This window comes from Stegostoma tigrinum, chromosome 36, assembly GCF_030684315.1.
Source record: "Stegostoma tigrinum isolate sSteTig4 chromosome 36, sSteTig4.hap1, whole genome shotgun sequence".
Lineage (NCBI taxonomy): Eukaryota > Metazoa > Chordata > Chondrichthyes > Orectolobiformes > Stegostomatidae > Stegostoma > Stegostoma tigrinum.
In genome coordinates this window covers 2,992,574-3,010,068 of record NC_081389.1, presented here as the reverse complement: position 1 = coordinate 3,010,068, position 17,495 = coordinate 2,992,574, and the positions used below count along the sequence as shown (strand labels likewise).

General features: G+C 42.7%; 1 protein-coding gene across 1 annotated transcript in view; it reads right to left on the bottom strand.

Annotated features, from left to right (window-relative positions):
- LOC125446730 (fibrillin-1-like) overlaps positions 1-17,495 on the bottom strand; it is a 570,259-nt gene that overhangs the window by 210,423 nt on the left and 342,341 nt on the right. The window contains exon 22 of the mRNA XM_048520489.2: positions 926-976. Coding sequence (XP_048376446.1) covers positions 926-976 — 51 coding nt within the window. The remainder of the gene's footprint in view (positions 1-925; positions 977-17,495) is intronic.

Here is a 17,495-nt window from a genome sequence, read left to right as displayed (position 1 = left end):
AGGTTGGTGAAGGTGGTGTTTGGTATGCCTGCCTTTATTGGTCAGTACATTGAGTATAGGCATTGGGAGGTCATGTTGTGGCTGTACAGGACATTAATTTGGCCGTTTTTGGAATACTGTGTTCAATTGTGGTCTCCCTGTTTAGGAAGGATGTTCAGAAACTTGGAAGCATTCAGAAAAGATTTAGGAGGATGTAGCCAGGATTGGAGATTGTGAGCAACAGGAAGAGGCTGAAAAGTTGGGGCTATTTTCCCTGAAGCAGAGGCTGAGGCATGACATTGTACAGGTTTATAAGATCATGAGTGGCATGGAAAGGGTGAGTAGTAAAGGTCTTTTCCCAGGCTAGGAGAGTCAAAAACTAAAGGGAATAGGTTTAAGGTGAGAGGGGAAAGATTTAAAAGGGACCTAAGGGGCAACCTTTTCATGCAGAGGGTGGTGCAAGTATGGAATGAGCTGGCAGAGGTGGTGGAGAGGCTGGCACAATCACAACATTTAAAAGACATCTGGATGAGTATTTTAAAAGGAAGGGTTTGGGGGATACAGGCCAAATGCTGGCAAATGGGACTATATTAATTTAGGACCTGGTGGGCTTGGGTGGGTTGGACTGAAGGGTCTATTTCTGTGCTGTACGTCTCTAACTCTATATGCAGTTGGGCCTGATGAATATTTCCAGTACATTCTGTTTATATTGTATTAATATAAATCTTCAAATATGTCAATAATGCATATCATCCTAGTCTTAAGCTTTTACGTCACCTGATTAGGCATTTACATTTCACGTGTTATTCAATTCTTCACAAGTCCAAACAGTACTGACAGTTTTTAATTAGTTGTTGTTGCTGATTAATTTATATCACGTTCTAGCATTCAGAATTGGGAAATAGCAAATAAGAAACGTAACATATTCAGAAGGAACTTTACATACCCTCACAGATTGTTCCATTAACTCTTGTGTATCCTCTAGGGCAGATACTATCTAAAAATAAAACATAACCGTTATTTCAACAGTTATTTTTAGATAGAAAATACAACAAAATATGTAACCATTTTAACTTACTAGGATTTATTGTCCTTTTGGATAGGAAGAAGTTTGAATGGATGCAATGGTCGTCATCATGATAGATTTGCAATGTACAAGTCATATTTTGTGACACAATTTACAGTGTCAATAGACAGCTCAAAGTTTTTGAGGAAGCCTGAAGTTGGGGTTTGTGACGCAGTTGGTGAATTGCTTGCCAGGCTGGTAAGTTTGTTCACAAACATTTTGTCACCATGCTAGGTAACATCATCAGGGCACCTCCAGTGAACTGCTGGTGTTCTGTCCCGCTTGCTATTTGTGTGTCTTGGTTTGTTGGATGCAAGCGGGACCAAACACCAACATTTCACCGGAGGTGCCCTGATGATGTTACTGAGCATGGTGACAAAATGTCTGTGAACAAACTTACCAGCTCGGTGAGCAAATTAATAACTGCCTGAGCAGGATAGCCTTTAACCCAAAAATGGCCATAACCGATTCTTTTATAAGATCATGTTTTCATATGTTTTAAAAAAATGATAATTCAAAAATTACTTTCTGATGTTATTTTTATTACTTAATACAATAATGCAAGTCTGTAGATGATACAAAATTTGGTGGGATTGTAAATAGTGAGAAGAATAGGGTTAATAAGCTGGTCAGAGGCAAATGGAATTCAATCTGGATAAATGTAAGATAATGTTCTTAGGCAGGACAAATAAGGCAAGACAATACATGTTGAACACAGGACCTTTGGAAGCACTAAGCATCAGAGACACCTTAGTGTGCAGGTACAATTTTCCCTTAAGGTATCAGGGCAGATGGATAAAGTGGTTAAGAAGGCATATGGTATACTTGCTTTTATCAGTCAAAGCAGAGAGTTTAAGAGCAGGGAGGTTATGCCAGAACTGTATAAAATGCTGGTTAGGCACAGTTAGAGTACTGTGTGCAGTTCTAGAAGCCACATTATCGGAAGGATGCGATAGCACTGGAGTGTGTGGAGAGGAGATTTACCAGGATGTTGCCTGGCTATAGAATTTCTGTTATACAGGGAGATTGTATAAGACTGGGGTGTTTTCCTTAAAGCAGAGACTGACAGGGGATGGGAATGGGATGAATGAAAGTGAGGGGCATAGTTAGGGTGGACAGGAAGGAACCTTTCCTCTTAACGGAGTGATCAATGACCCGGGGATACAGATTTATGACAAAGGGCAGGAGGTTTAGAGGAAAAACTTTTTTACCCTGTTTCAGAGGGTGGTGGGTATCTGGGGATCACTGCTTATAAGGGTAATAGAGGCAGAAACCCTCATAATATTTACAAAGTATTTAGATGCACACTTACGATGCTAAAACATACAAGGCCAAATGTCAGAAAATGGGATTAGAATAATTAGATAGCTGCTTTTACCAGCATGGGGACGATGGGTTGAAGGGTCTTTCTATGACTCTATAACACCTTCAAGTTAACTTATTCCGCTGGTAAGAACTACAGGTTCTACAGTTAAGAACAAAAAGTTAAAATAATATGTTATTTGCTTGTACTACATGCAAGTATTAAAAACCTGTATGAAGATGCAACTAAGTTTTACCATTTCACTTTGTTAAATCAAATGTTCATTCAATTCTTTACACAGGTCATGTTGTTAATTAGTAAATTAATTTGTACAGAGTTACATAAAGGTCAAAATGACATTATGTTAACATCTCTAGGAGAAACAATGGATGACTCTCCATTCATGTACAGAATTCTAATATAGAAAAAAAGCTTCTGTATACTTTTGTGTTTTGTGTCTGAACCCTAGGATAGAGAGAAATGGGCAAGGCAACATAACTATAACAGGGATTCAGATACTGAACTTTAAATTTATTTTCTCTCCCCCTTCCCCACCACTCTGAAATAAGCAAAAATCATCAACATATTCTGTCTAGTTAATTGCCCCCCCATTAGTATAGAAAACCCCAGTTAAATCATACATATTTGTGTGAATTTTCTTTTCCATAAGCATTTTAATTCATAATTAATAAATACTTCCATCAAGGTATTATAGCCATTTTAGCCCATTATCTTATTTTTCACATTTGATTTCACATTTATCAATACCTTCAGCAATTTAAATCTCTGTATTAAATCAGTTTTCTGATTCAACAAAGTGATAGGGTCTACAGATTACTCTGCACATTTTCTTTACAATTTAGAGCAATGTGGTGATACAATTTCCTAGCTTTTCCTATGTCCTGCCAATTTTTGACATCCCATCCCTATCCTGAAGACTTGGATTCTTTGCTCAGGTTTTGGCAATGGGCACAAATTGTTCTCCAACTCACTGTAGTTTCATTTATGCTCCCCATCTCTTGCTTCTGCCAAATTCAAATAACTAGACATTTTTTAGGACTAAAACCAGTCGCTGGGTAAAGATGTTTCTCCTGAAGCCTATATAAAATTTATAAATTATTTTCTTCTTTATGTGGTAACATTACTTGTGTATAAGGAGAAGAGATAGCCTAGTGATACAATAACTAGATTATTAATCGAGAGACCAAGGTAATGTTATGGAGACTTGGTTTGAATCCTGCCAAGGCAGATGGTGAAATGCGAATTCAATAAAAGCCTGGATTCTAAGTGTCTAATGATGACCATAACACTATTGTTGATTTCAGGGAAAAAAAAACCATCTGGTTCACTAATCTGTTTTGGGGAACACAAATCTGCCATCCTTACCTTGTCTGGCCTATATGACTCCAGACTATCAGCAATGTGGTTGACTCTTAACTACCTTCTGGGAAATTAGGGATGGGCAATAAATGCTGGCCTAGCCAGTGACACCTAACTCCCACTAATGAATTAAAATAAATAATTACAGACCCACAGTCTCCTTCACAATTAAGTACCAAGTTTGAATTGGGTAACAAAATGATTGCCTTATACTTGTTTTTAGTTTTGGTCTCCTCCACAAATAGATCAAAAGCCTTCACTGAATTTAGCAATTAAATTTCATCACACTTGAACCCTTCAAATAAGTAGCACTTTACGTTAGACTTTTCAGTTTATGGTACAATTCAAGCCTACGTATTAACTCCTTGCCAATGTTTTATTGCAGTCACTGGACTTTCTGCTTAAGCATAGGTTGGTTTTCTCAAGTCTCGCGACAGCAATAACACAGAACATAGAACAGTACAGCACAGAGTAGGGCCTTTGGCTCACAACGTCCATGCCATCCTTGACACCATTCTAAATTAATCCCATCTGCCTGCACATGGTCCATATCCCTCTACTCCTTGCTTGTTTATGTGTCTGTTCAAATGCCTCTAAAACATTGCTATCCTATTTCCTTCCACCACTTCCCCTGCAGAGCATTCTAGGCATCTACCACCATCTGCGTGAAAAATCTTTCCTCATGCATTCCTTTAAACATTCCTGCTCTCGAACCCTTAACCCTGTGCCCCCCAGTAACTGACATTTCTACACTGGAAAAAAAGACTCTGACTGTCCACCCTACCCACATCTCTGACAACTTCACATACTATCATCAGATTTCCCGTCAGCCTCCAAGGTTTTAGTGAAAAGAATCCAAATTTGTCTAACCTCTACAGAGAGCTCACACATTCCAATCCGGGCATCATTCTAGTAAATCTCTTTTGCACCCTCTCCATAAACTCTACACCCTTCCCATTATGTGGCATTAGAACTGGACACAATACTCTAAATGTGGCCTAAATAAAGTTTTACATAGCTGCAACATGACTTGTAAACTTTTATACTCAGTGCCCTCATCGATGAACGCAAACATTCTATACTCTTTCATTAGAACTTATCCACCGTGCCGCCACTTCCATGGAGGTTTGGAATTGGACCCCAAGATCCCTCTGCGTATCAATGCTCCTAAAGATTCTGCTATTTACTGTATAATTTCGTCTTGCAATTGCCCTCCCAAAATGCATCACCCCACACTTGTCCAAATTAAACGCCATCTCCATGTGTCTGCCCAACTTTCCAACTTATCTGTATTTTGCTATATCCTTTGACAACCTTCCTCAGTATCCTCAACTCCACCAATTTTCCCGTCACCTCAAACTTATGAATCAGACCACCAACAATTTAATCCAAATTATTTACATATATTACAAACAAAACAGATCCCAGCACTGATCTTGTGGAAAGGACAGACTGATGGGCAGAGGGGGTGGGGTGGTCCTGTTGGTGAGGAAAGATATTCAGTCCCTTGCGAGGGGGGACATAGAGTCAGGAGATGTAGAGTCAGTATGGATAGAGCTGAGAAATTCTAAGGATAGAAAGACCCTAATGGGAGTTATCTACAGGCCCCCAAACGGTAGTCAGGATATAGGGTGCAAGTTGAATCAAGAGTTGAAATTGGCCTGTCGCAAATTTCCTGATACAACTTCCTAGCTTTTCCTATGTCCTGCCAAGTTTTGACATCCCATCCCTACCCTGAAGACTTTGACGCTTTGCTCAGGTTTTGGCAATGGGCACAAATTGTTCTCCATCTCACTCTAGTAATCATTTATTCTCCCCATCTCCTGCTTCTGCCAAATTCAAATAACTAAACATTTTTTAGGGAGATTTCAACATGCGGGTAGACTGGGAGAATCAGGATGGTACTGGACCCCAAGAAAGGGATTTTGTGGCGTGCCTCTGAGATAGATTCTTAGAACAGCTTGTACTGGAGCCTACCAAGGAGGATGCAACTCTGAATCTGGTGTTGTGCAACGAACCGGATTTGATCAGGGATCTCAAAGTAAAGGAGCCATTAGGAGGTAGTGACCATAATATGGTAAGTTTTAATCTGCAGTTTGAGAGGGAGAAGGGACAAATGGAAGTGTCAGTATTGCAGTTGAACAAAGGGAACTATGGAGCTATGAGGGAGGAGCTGGCCAAAGTTCAATGGTACAATACCCTGGCAGGGATGGCAGTGGAACAATAATGGCAGGTATTTCTGGATATAGTGCAGAAGGTGCAGGATCAGTTCATTCCAATGAGGAAGAAAGATCCCAAGGGGATGCAGGGGTGGCCGTGGCTGACAAGGGAAGTTAAGGACTGTATAAAGATAAAAGAGAAGATGAGCGTGAAGCCAGAGGACTGGGAAGCTTTTAAAAAGCAACAGAAGATAACTAAAAAGGCAATACACAGAGAAAAAAATGAGGTATGAAGGAAAACTGGCCAAAAATATAAAGGAAAATAATAATAGCTTTTTTAGGTATGTGAAAAGTGAAAAAAAGGTTAAGAATAAAATTGGGCTGTTGAAGTCAGAAACGGGTGAAATTATCATGGGGAACAAGGAAATGGCAGAAGAGTTGAATAGGTACTTTGGATCTGTCTTCACTAGGGAAGACACAAGCAATCTCCCAGATGTAGTAGTGGCTGAAGGACCAAGGGTAATGGGCGAACTGAAGGGAATTTATATTAGGCAGGGAATGGCATTGGATAGACTGTTAGGTCTGAAGGCTGATAAGTCCCCGCGACCTGATGGTCTGCATCCCAGGGTACTTAAGGAGGTGGCTCTAGAAATCGTGGACGCATTGATAATCATTTTCCAATGTTCTACAGATTCAGGATCAGTTCCTGCGGATTGGAGGGTGGCTAATGTTGTCCCACTTTTCAAGAAAGGAGGGAGAGAGAAAACAGGAAATTATAAACTGGCTAGCCTGACGTCAGTGGCGGGAAAGATGCTGGAGTCAATTATAAAAGATGAAATTACGACTCATTTGGATAGCAGTAACAGGATAGGTCAGAGTCAGCATGGATTTACGAAGGGGAAATTGTGCTTCACTAATCTTCTGGAATTTTTTGAGGATGTATCTATGAAAATGGACAAGAGAAAACCAGTGATGTAGTGTACCTGGGCTTTCAGAAAGCCTTTGATAAAGTTCCACATAGAAGATTGGTGAACAAAATTAGGGCACATGGTATTGGGGGCAAAATACTGACTTGGATTGAAAATTGGCTGGCTGACAGGAAGCAAAGAGTAGTGATAAATGGGTCCCTTTTGGAATGGCAGGCAGTGACCAGTGGGGTACCATAAGGTTCGGTGCTGGGACCGCAACTGTTTATAATATACATTAATGATATCGACAAAGGCATTAAAAGTAATATTAGCAAATTTGCTGATGACACAAAGTTGGGTGGCAGTGTGAAACGTGAGGAGGATGTTATGAGAATACAGGGTGACTTGGACAGGCTAGGTGAGTGGACGGATGCATGGCAGATGCAGTTTAATGTGGATAAATGTGTGGTTATCCACTTCGGTGGCAAGAACAGGAAGACAGATTACTATCTAAATGGAGTCAAGTTAGGTAAAGGGGAAGCACAATGAGATCTAGGTGTTCTTGTACATCAGTCAATGAAAGCAAGCATGCAGGTACAGCAGGCAGTGAAAAAAGCTAATGGCATGCTGGCCTTCATAACAAAAGGAATTGAGTATAGGAGCAAAGAGGTCCTTCCGCAGCTGTACAGGGCCCTGGTGAGACCGCACCTGGAGTACTGTGTGCAGTTTTGGTTTCCAAATTTGAGGAAGGACATTCTTGCTATTGAGGGAGTACAGCGTAAGTTCATGAGGTCAATGCCCTGAATGGCGGGACTATCATACGTTGAAAGAGTGCAGCGACTGGGCTTGTATACACTTGAGTTTAGAAGGATGAGAGGGGATCTGATTGAGACATATAAGATTATTAAGGGATTGGACACTCTGGAGACAGGAAGCATGTTTCTGCTGATGGGTGAGTCCAGAACCAGAGGACACAATTTAAAAATAAGGGGCAGGCCATTTACAACAGGGTTGAGGAAAAACCTCTTCACCCAGAGAGTGGTGGATATATGGAATGCTCTGCCCCAGAAGGCAGTGGAGGCCAACTCTCTGGATACTTTCAAGAAAGAGATGGATAGAGCTCTTAAAGATAGTGGAATCAAGGGTTATGGGGATAAGGCAGGAACAGGATACTGATTATGGATGATCAACCATGAGTATAATGAATGGTGGTGCTGGCTCGAAGGACCGAATGGCCTACTCCAGCACCTATTGTCTATTGAACACCACTGGAAACCAGTCAGAAAAACACACTTCCATAATTACCCTCTGTCTTCTATGACCAAGCCATATTTGTATCCAATTTAGCAATTTAGCAGGGATTATATATGACTTAATCTTCTGGATTCATCTACAATGAGGGACCTTGTCAAATGCAGGCACATTCATTGCAATACCCTCATCAGTCATCTTTGCCATTGCCTTGAAAAGCCCATTCAAATTTGAGAGGCAAGCCTCTCCAGACAAAGCTATGCCGACCATACCAGGTAAGTCAAGTCTTTTCCAAACATGAATAAAACTTGTAACTAAGGATATTCTCCAGTAATTTCTCTACCACAGATGTAAGGCTCAGCATCCTATAATTTCCTGCATTATCTTTGTGACACTTCTTAAACAAAAGATCAATGTTAGCTATTCTGTAGTTTTCTGGGACCTTAACTGTGACTAAAAAGGATATAAAGATCCCTGTCAAGGCCCCAGCAATTTCCTCCTTTACCTCCTTCACTATCCTGGGATAGATTCCATCTGATCCTGCGGACTTATCTGTCTTAGTGTTTTTCAAGATGTCCAACACCTTCTTAGTATCAACATTCCCCAGAAATCAACATACTCCTCCCTAATCTTACTATCATCAAGTCCTTCTCTTTGGTAAAGTGCTCATTAAGGACCTCACTCACTTCCAGTGGCTCAGTGCACAAATTCCCTTCTTTGTCCTTGAATAGACCTGCCCTTTCCCTAGCTACGCTCTTGCTCCTAATATATGTACAAAATGCCTTGGGATTCTCCTTATTTCGATGCAAGGGTTTTTCAAGGCTTTTTTTAGCCTTCCAAATTTCTTGCTCAAGTTCTTTCCTGCTTTGATTATATTCGTCAAAGCACTTGTCGGATTTCAGTTTCGTAAACCTTACATATGCCTTTTTTTTGTGATTAATCCTTTCAATACCTCTAGTTATCCATGGTTCCTGAATCATGTCATCCTTATCCTTCATCCTCCTAGGAACATATCAGTCTTGAACGCTGATCAACTAGCGTTAGACATGGGAACAGCTGCCAACCTCAAACAGTCACCCACCCCAGTCTAATTTCTCCAGTTTTTGTCTAATACTGTTGGAGTTAGCCTTCCCCCAATTTAACACTTTGACATGGGGATCAGTCTTATAACCATAATTATCTTAAAACTCACAGAATTATAATTACTGTTCTCAACATGCTCCCCGCTGAAACTTCATTTACCTCACCAGGCTCATTCCCCAATACAAAGTCTAATACGGTTCCTTCCCAAGTTGGACTACCTACATATTTTTTCAAGAAACCCTCCTAGATGCATCCAACAAATTCTACCTATCTAAGTCCCTGGCACTACATGACTGCAAGTCAATATCAGTAGAGTCAAAATCGCACGGCCCGTTTCTATCTCCTTCCCAAAATCCACAAACTTGCCTGCCCTGGTCGACCCGTCGTCTCAGCCTGCTCCTGCCCCACCGAACTCATCTCCACCTATCTGGACTCCTTTTTCTCCCCTTTGGTCCAGGAACTCCCCACCTACGTCCGTGACACCACCCACGCCCTCCACCTCCTCCAGGACTTCCAATTCCCTGGCCCCCAACACCTCATATTCACCATGGACGTCCAGTCCCTGTACACCTGCATTCCGCATGCAGATGGCCTCCAGGCCCTCCGCTTCTTCCTGTCCCGCAGGAGCGACCAGTCCCCCTCCACCGACACTCTCATCCGCCTAGCTGAACTCGTCCTCACCCTCAACAACTTCTCTTTTGACTCCTCCCACTTCCTACAGACTAAGGGGGTGGACATGGGCACCCGCATGGGCCCCAGCTATGCCTGCCTCTTTGTAGGTTACGTGGAACAGTCCCTCTTTCGCACCTACACAGGCCCCAAACCCCACCTCTTCCTCCGGTACATTGATGACTGTATCGGCGCCGCCTCTTGCTCCCCAGAGGAGCTCGAACACTTCATCCACTTCACCGACACCTTCCACCCCAACCTTCAGCTCACCTGGGCCATCTCCAGCACATCCCTCACCTTCCTGGACCTCTCAGTCTCCATCTCAGGTAACCAGCTTGTAACTGATGTCCATTTCAAGCCCACCGACTCCCACAGCTACCTAGAATACACCTCCTCCCACCCACCCTCCTCCAAAAATTCCATCCCCTATTCCCAATTCCTCCGCCTCCGCCGCATCTGCTCCCACGATGAGGCATTCCACTCCCGCACATCCCAGATGTCCAAGTTCTTCAAGGGCCGCAACTTTCCCCCCACAGTGGTCGAGAACGCCCTTGACCGCGTCTCCCGCAACACATCCCTCACACCCCGCCCCCGCCACAACCGCCCAAAGAGGATCCCCCTCGTTCTCACACACCACCCCACCAACCTCCGGATACAACGCATCATCCTCCGACACTTTCGCCATTTACAATCCAACCCCACCACCCAAGACATTTTTCCATCCCCACCCTTGTCTGCTTTCCGGAGAGACCACTCTCTCCGTGACTCCCTTGTTCGCTCCACACTGCCCTCCAACCCCACCACACCCGGCACCTTCCCGTGCAACCGCAGGAAATGCTACACTTGCCCCCACACCTCCTCCCTCACCCCTATCCCAGGCCCCATGATGACATTCCACATTAAGCAGAGGTTCACCTGCACATCTGCCAATGTGGTATACTGCATCCACTGTACCCGGTGCGGCTTCCTCTACATTGGGAAAACCAAGCGGAGGCTTGGAGACCGCTTTGCAGAACACCTCCGCTCAGTTCGCAGCAAACAACTGCACCTCCCAGTCGCAAACCATTTCCACTCCCCCTCCCATTCTCTAGATGACATGTCCATCATGGGCCTCCTGCACTGCCACAATGATGCCACCCGAAGGTTGCAGGAACAGCAACTCATATTCCGCCTGGGAACCCTGCAGCCTAATGGTATCAATGTGGACTTCACCAGTTTCAAAATCTCCCCTTCCCATACTGCATCCCTAAACCAGCCCAGTTCGTCCCCTCCCCCCACTGCACCACACAACCAGCCCAGCTCTTCCCCTCCACCCACTGCATCTCAAAACCAGTCCAACCTGTCTCTGCCTCCCTAACCGGTTCTTCCTCTCACCCATCCCTTCCTCCCACCCCAAGCCGCACCCCCATCTACCTACTAACCTCATCCCACCTCCTTGACCTGTCCGTCCTCCCTAGACTGATCTATCCCCTCCCTACCTATCTTCTTTACTCTCCATCTTCGGTCCGCCTCCCCCTCTCTCCCTATTTATTCCAGTTCCCTCTCCCCATCCCCCTCTCTGATGAAGGGTCTAGGCCCGAAACGTCAGCTTTTGTACTCCTGAGATGCTGCTTGGCCTGCTGTGTTCATCCAGCCTCACATTTTATTATCTTGGAATTCTCCAGCATCTGCAGTTCCCATTATCTCTCATTCCAATAACCCTGCTGTTTTTACCCCTTTGTATGATCTGCTTACATATCTGTTCCTCTATTTCCCACTGGCTATTGGGAGACCTACAGGATAATTCCATCACTGTGATTGCAACTTCCTTATTCCTGAGTTTTGCCCATACTGTCTCACTGGATGAGCCCTCAGAAGGTGCCCTCTCTTCATGCAGCTGTGACATTCTTCTTAATCAGTACTGCATCTTCCTACCTTTTTTTATGTTCCTCTCTATCACTCCTGAACCATGTAAACCCTGGTTAGTTTTTCATTGAAAAAAGCCTGTCTTTATTTGTAAAGTGACAAGCACAATCCTGACTGTATCAGGCAGCATGAAAAGGGAGAAGAGCTGGAATAAATTCACTTTAATGTTGTCATGGCAAAATCATGTTTAAGTGTTACAATGTTTATATGATTCAAAACATATGAGTAAAAGCAAAACTTGTCAAACACATTCTGTTGAAGAATTTGCTCTGTTAAACAATGGCAATTACATAAGAACATAAGAACTAGGAGGAAGAGTAAGCTATCTGGCCCCTCGAGCCTGCCCCACCATTTAATAAGATCATGGCTGATCTTTGAGAGACTCAGCTCCACTTACCCGCCCACTCCCCAATCCCATTAATTCCTTTACTGTTCAAAAATTTATCTAGTCTTGCCTTAAAAACATTCAGTGAGGTAGTTTGAACCACTTCAGTGGGCAGGGAATTCCACACATTCACAACCCTTTGGGTGAAGAAGTTCCTCCTGACCTCAGTCCTACATCTGCTTCCCTTTATTTTGAGGCGATGCCCTCTAGTCCTACTTTCACCTGCTAGCGGAAACAACCTCCCTGCCTCCATCTATTCCCTTCATAATCTTGCATGTTTCTATAAGATCTCCCCTCATTCTTCTGAATTCCAATGAGTATAATCCCAATCTACTCACTCTCTCCTTATAATCCAACTCTCTCAACTCTGGAATCAACCAAGTGAATCTCCTCTGCACCCCCTCCAGTACGAGTATATCTCTTCTCAAGTAAGGAGACCAAAACTGCACACAGCACTCCAGTTGTGGCCTCACCAGGACCCTATACAGCTGCAGCGTAGCTTCCCTGTTTTTAAACTCCATCCCTCGAGCAATTATTCAGCTAATACCCAATGTGAGGAAGGATAATTCATTGCCTAAATAGGATGAAGACTGTCTTTGTATTTTATACAAATTATTATTCGATTTAGATGCTTATCATAATTCTGTGATGCTTTTGGAAACAATTTATATAGTGGTAAGGAAAATATTGATAAAAATCTGTAATTTTTATTAGGTTTTGAAATAATTACTAAAGCAAGTGGATTTCTGGTCATGACAATATGTGATATCTGGTACAGGATAAGATTAGATTAGATTAGATTAGATTCCCTACAGTGTGGGAACAGGTCCTTCGGCCCAACAAGTCCACACTGCCCTTTGCAGCATCCCACCCAAACCCATCCTCCTATAACCTACACAACCCTGAACACTACGGGCAATTTAGCATGGCCGATCCACCTAGCCTGCACATCTTTGGACAGTGGGAGGAAACCGGAGCACCTGGAGGAAACCCACGCAGACACGGGAAGAATGTGCAAACTCCGCACAGACAGTTACCCGAGGCTGGAATCGAATCCGGGCCCCTGGTGCTGTGAGGCTGCAGTGCTAGCCACTGAGCCACCGTGCCGTCCCAAAGTAATAATAAAGTAACGAAAAATTTTAAGTAAAGCTCAAATGGTTTATAGCGAGCACCAAGTAGTAAGCATTGCTGCTTCAACCATGAATCTCAAAAATGTAGCATCCACATTCAATGGGTAATAAGGAACACTAACAGAAAGTTGGTCTTTATTTCAAAGGCAACGGAGGATTTGCCAAAGCCTTACTAGCTATTGGTCAGGCCACTTCTGGAATACTGTGATCAATTTTGGGCCCTGCACCTAAAGAAAGATATACTAACATTCAGGCAATCCAGAGAAGTTTCACCAGGTTAATGCCAGGTGTGGAGGGACTGTTTTGAGGAGACGTTGAGTAGGGTGGGTCAGTACTCAATGAAGTTTAGAAGAATAAGAGGTGACCTCGTTAAAAATAAACGATTCAAATGAGACATGAGTCATTATTTAAGAAAGGCTGTAGGCAAATGGCTGGGAATTATACAATGCGGATCCGAATGTCTGTGGTGGGTAAGTCGTTAAAGGGGATTCTGACAGACAGGATCTGCAGGCATTTGGAGAGGCAAGGACTCATTCGGGATAGTCAGCGTGGTTTTGTGCATGGGAATTTGTGTCTCATGAATTTTATTGAGGTTTTTGAAGGGATGACCAAGAAAATAGATGAAGGCAGTGTGGTAGACGTTGCCTAGCAAGGCCTTTGACAAGGTACTGCATGGGAAGTTGTTACGTGAAGTTAAGTCGTGTGGGTTCTACGGACAGCTAGCAATCTGGATACAAAATTGTCTTGACAGTAGAAGACAGGTGGTAGAAGATTCTTTTTTAAACTGGAGACCTGTGGCCAGCAGTGTGCAACAGGGATCGGTGCTGGGTGCTCTGTTATTTGTCATTTATGTAAATGATTTGATGAGAATTTAGGAGGTATAGTTAGTACGTTTGTGGATGACACCGAGATTGGTGGTATAATGGACAATGGAGAGGATTATCTGGGGATACAGCAAGATCTTGATCAACTAGGCCAGTGGGCTGAGGAACGGCAGATGAAATTTAATTTAGGTAAATGCAAGGTGTGCATTTTGGTGGGTCAAACCAAGGCAGGACTTGCACAATCGACGTAGGGCCCTGGGGAATGTCATAGAACCAACAGATCCAAGGATGCAAGTTCGTAGCTCCTTGAAAGTGGAGTCACAGGTAGACTGTGGTGAAGGCGGCTTTTGGCATGTATGCTTTCATCAGTCAGAGCACTGAGTACAGGAGGTGGAACATCTTGTTGCAGCTAGTGAGGTCACATTTGGAGTACTGCATACAGTTCTTGTAGCCCTACTATAGAAAGAATACTATTAAACTAGAAAGAGTGAGAAAAGATTTACTAGGATGCTATCTGGGCTGGAACGTTTGAGTTATTAGTAGAGGTTAGAATGGCTGGGACTTTTTTTCCCCTGAAGTGTAGGAGACTTGAGGAGTGACCCTATTGAGGCCTATAAAATTACGAGAGGCATAGATAAGCTTTTCCCAATAGTGAGAGAGTTTAAAACTGGATGGCATAGGTTTAACGTGAGAGGGGAGAGATACAAAAGGGATCAGAGGGGCAATTTTTCACACAAAGGATGGTGAGTGTCTGGAATGGGTTTCCAGATGTAGTGGTGGAAGGAAGAATAATTTTGTTATTTAAGAAATATTTAGACAGGCACATGGATGGGGTAGGTATGGAGGGATTTGGCTCAAAATGCAGGCAAATGGGGCTAGTTTAATTGTAAAAATTGGGTGGCATGGTCAAGTAGGACTGAAGGGCCTGTATCTTTGATGTAGACTTCTATGACTCTATGACTTGACGGGATAGGTGAAGAAAGGTTTTTTTCCCCCTGCCGGTGAGTCCAAGGCTGTAGGATATAATCCCAGAATAAAGAGAAGCCGATCTAAAATGAGTTAAGGAGGAATTTCTTCTCTTGAAAAGCAGTATATTTGTGGAATTCTTTACCTAAGAGAGCAGTTGAGGTAGGGCCGTTATGTATATTCAAGGCTGAGACAGACAGATTTTTAATCAGAAAGGGAATCAAAGGTTTTGGGAAAGTGAGTAATGCAGAGTTAAGGATTATCAGATTAGCCAATGATGGCACTGATGGCAGAACAGAGTTGATGGTCTGAATAGCCTACTCCTGCTCATACATGTCTTATGATCTTGAAGCTATTTAGTGGCATCAATGGGATAATTTTGTTCCGTGTTCCCTCTATTTTAGCCTCAGTAAAAATTACAATCAACAGCTAGATTGCCATGGGAAGTTGGTCTTAGATAGTTTGATGCATGAAAGCTGATCAACTGTAGCGTAATGGTTGTACATTGAATAGCATGGTTAAACATCTAGAAACAGTACAGTTTATTCACATGAAATAAATTCAGTGTTTAAATCAGAATGACATGATGCAACTGCACAAGTTTCAAGGCAGTCAGAGCTTGTATTACAGCTTGCTTCAAACTTTAAACTATAAATGGGGGAGGGGAGTGGGGCTCTGAAATAAATAAAGAGAGGGGTTGGTGATAGAAGGTGGATAGTGGAGCAGACAGGTGGGAGAGAGAACGGGCAGGTCAAGGAGGCTGATGAAGTCAGTAAAGGTGAGTATCGGTAGGAAGTGGGGGTGGGGGTTTGTCAGTGAGGTGGGAAGAGTGGGTAGGTAGGAGAGAAGATGGACAGGTCAAGGAGGCGGGGATGAGAGGGGGTGCTGGTCTTGAGTCAGCAATTGCCTAATTGTTTAATGCTTAAACTGACATCACTCCAAGCACAAACCTGACATGGCTGAAAATGTTAATGAAGCAAATGGAAGCACTGAATAATTAAAAGTTGCCAATAATGTGAAAGATGAATAGAAAACTTTAAAGCTATAATTTAAAAGAATGCTAATAGATCATGAATTATAAACCCTTAATAACCTTACCTAGTTCCTTTCCCTTACTTTTAGCTGATTTACCATTTATTTCAATCTTTTTTCCATTATATGACAGTATTTTCTGAGAGAAGGTTCAAGAATCTAATGTATAAAATTATGAAACCGAAGTAGTAGTAGTCCAGTCAGCCGCTCAATCTTCCTCTTGTTTGTTTTTTGAATTCTGCATTCCCATTCACCCCCAATAGCCTTTGATTCTCTTGCCTAACAAGAATCAAACTCTTCCTTAAAATGGTCTCCTCCACCACATTATTAGAGAGCTTAGAAGTCACACCACTCCCAGGGAAAAAAAATCCTCATCTCCATTTGAAAAGGGCAACACAATTTTAAAAGAGTGCCACTTAGCTCTGGCTTCGTCGACGAAGGCACATCCCCTCGACATCAACTCTATCGCAGGATCTTTCACGCTTAAATTAAATTTTCCCTCACTCTTCTAAACTTCAGTGGAAACAAGACCGTTCTTCCAACCTATCTCAAAACAAACCAAATATTCCAGATATCAGATTAGTATGCTTCCTCTAACTGTCTCCAATGCTTTGCATCTTTAAGTCAGGAGACCAAAACTTCATGCAGTAATCGAGATGTAGTCTCAACAATATCCGCATTGTTGAGCATTACATCCTCATTTTGCATTCCATTCTTCTCACATTAAGGGATAGCACTACTTTAGCCTTCTGGATTGTGTGCTGTACAAAGAACACTACAGCACAGGAACAGACCCTCAGCCCACCAAGACTGCACCTCTACACCGTCTGTATCCCTCTATTCACTGCCCAATCATACTTCTGTCAAGATAACTTCTTCCTTCACCACCTCTTCTGGCAGGGCACTCCAGGCACTTATCATACTCTGTGTAACAAATATGCCTCTCACATCTCCTTTAAGCTCACCCCCTTTATCTTGAATCTATATCCCTTAGTAACTGCCATTTCTATGGTGGGTAAGAGACTCTGACTATCCTTACCTTCTCAATTTTGTATTCTTTTATCAGGTCATCCCCACACCCTTTAATGTTTTAAAGGAAAACCATGTTTGTCCAATCTTTCCTCATAGTTAACACACTGTAAACTGCTTCTGTACCCTCTCCAAAGCCTCCACACCCTTTTGCAAGTGTGACAACTAGAAATATACACAATATTCCAAATATGGCCAAACTAAAGTTCTATAAAGCTGCAACATGACTTGCCAATTTTTGCACTCTATGCCTTGACTAATGAAGGTAAGCATCCCATGTGCATTCTTGACCACCTGATCCGTTCATGTTACCACTTTGAAGGAATTTATACACCGAAATCCCTCTGTATGTTGACGCTACTAAAACTACTGCCATTTAATGTATACTTCCCTCTGTAAATACCCTGTATTAGATCTTTCAAAACG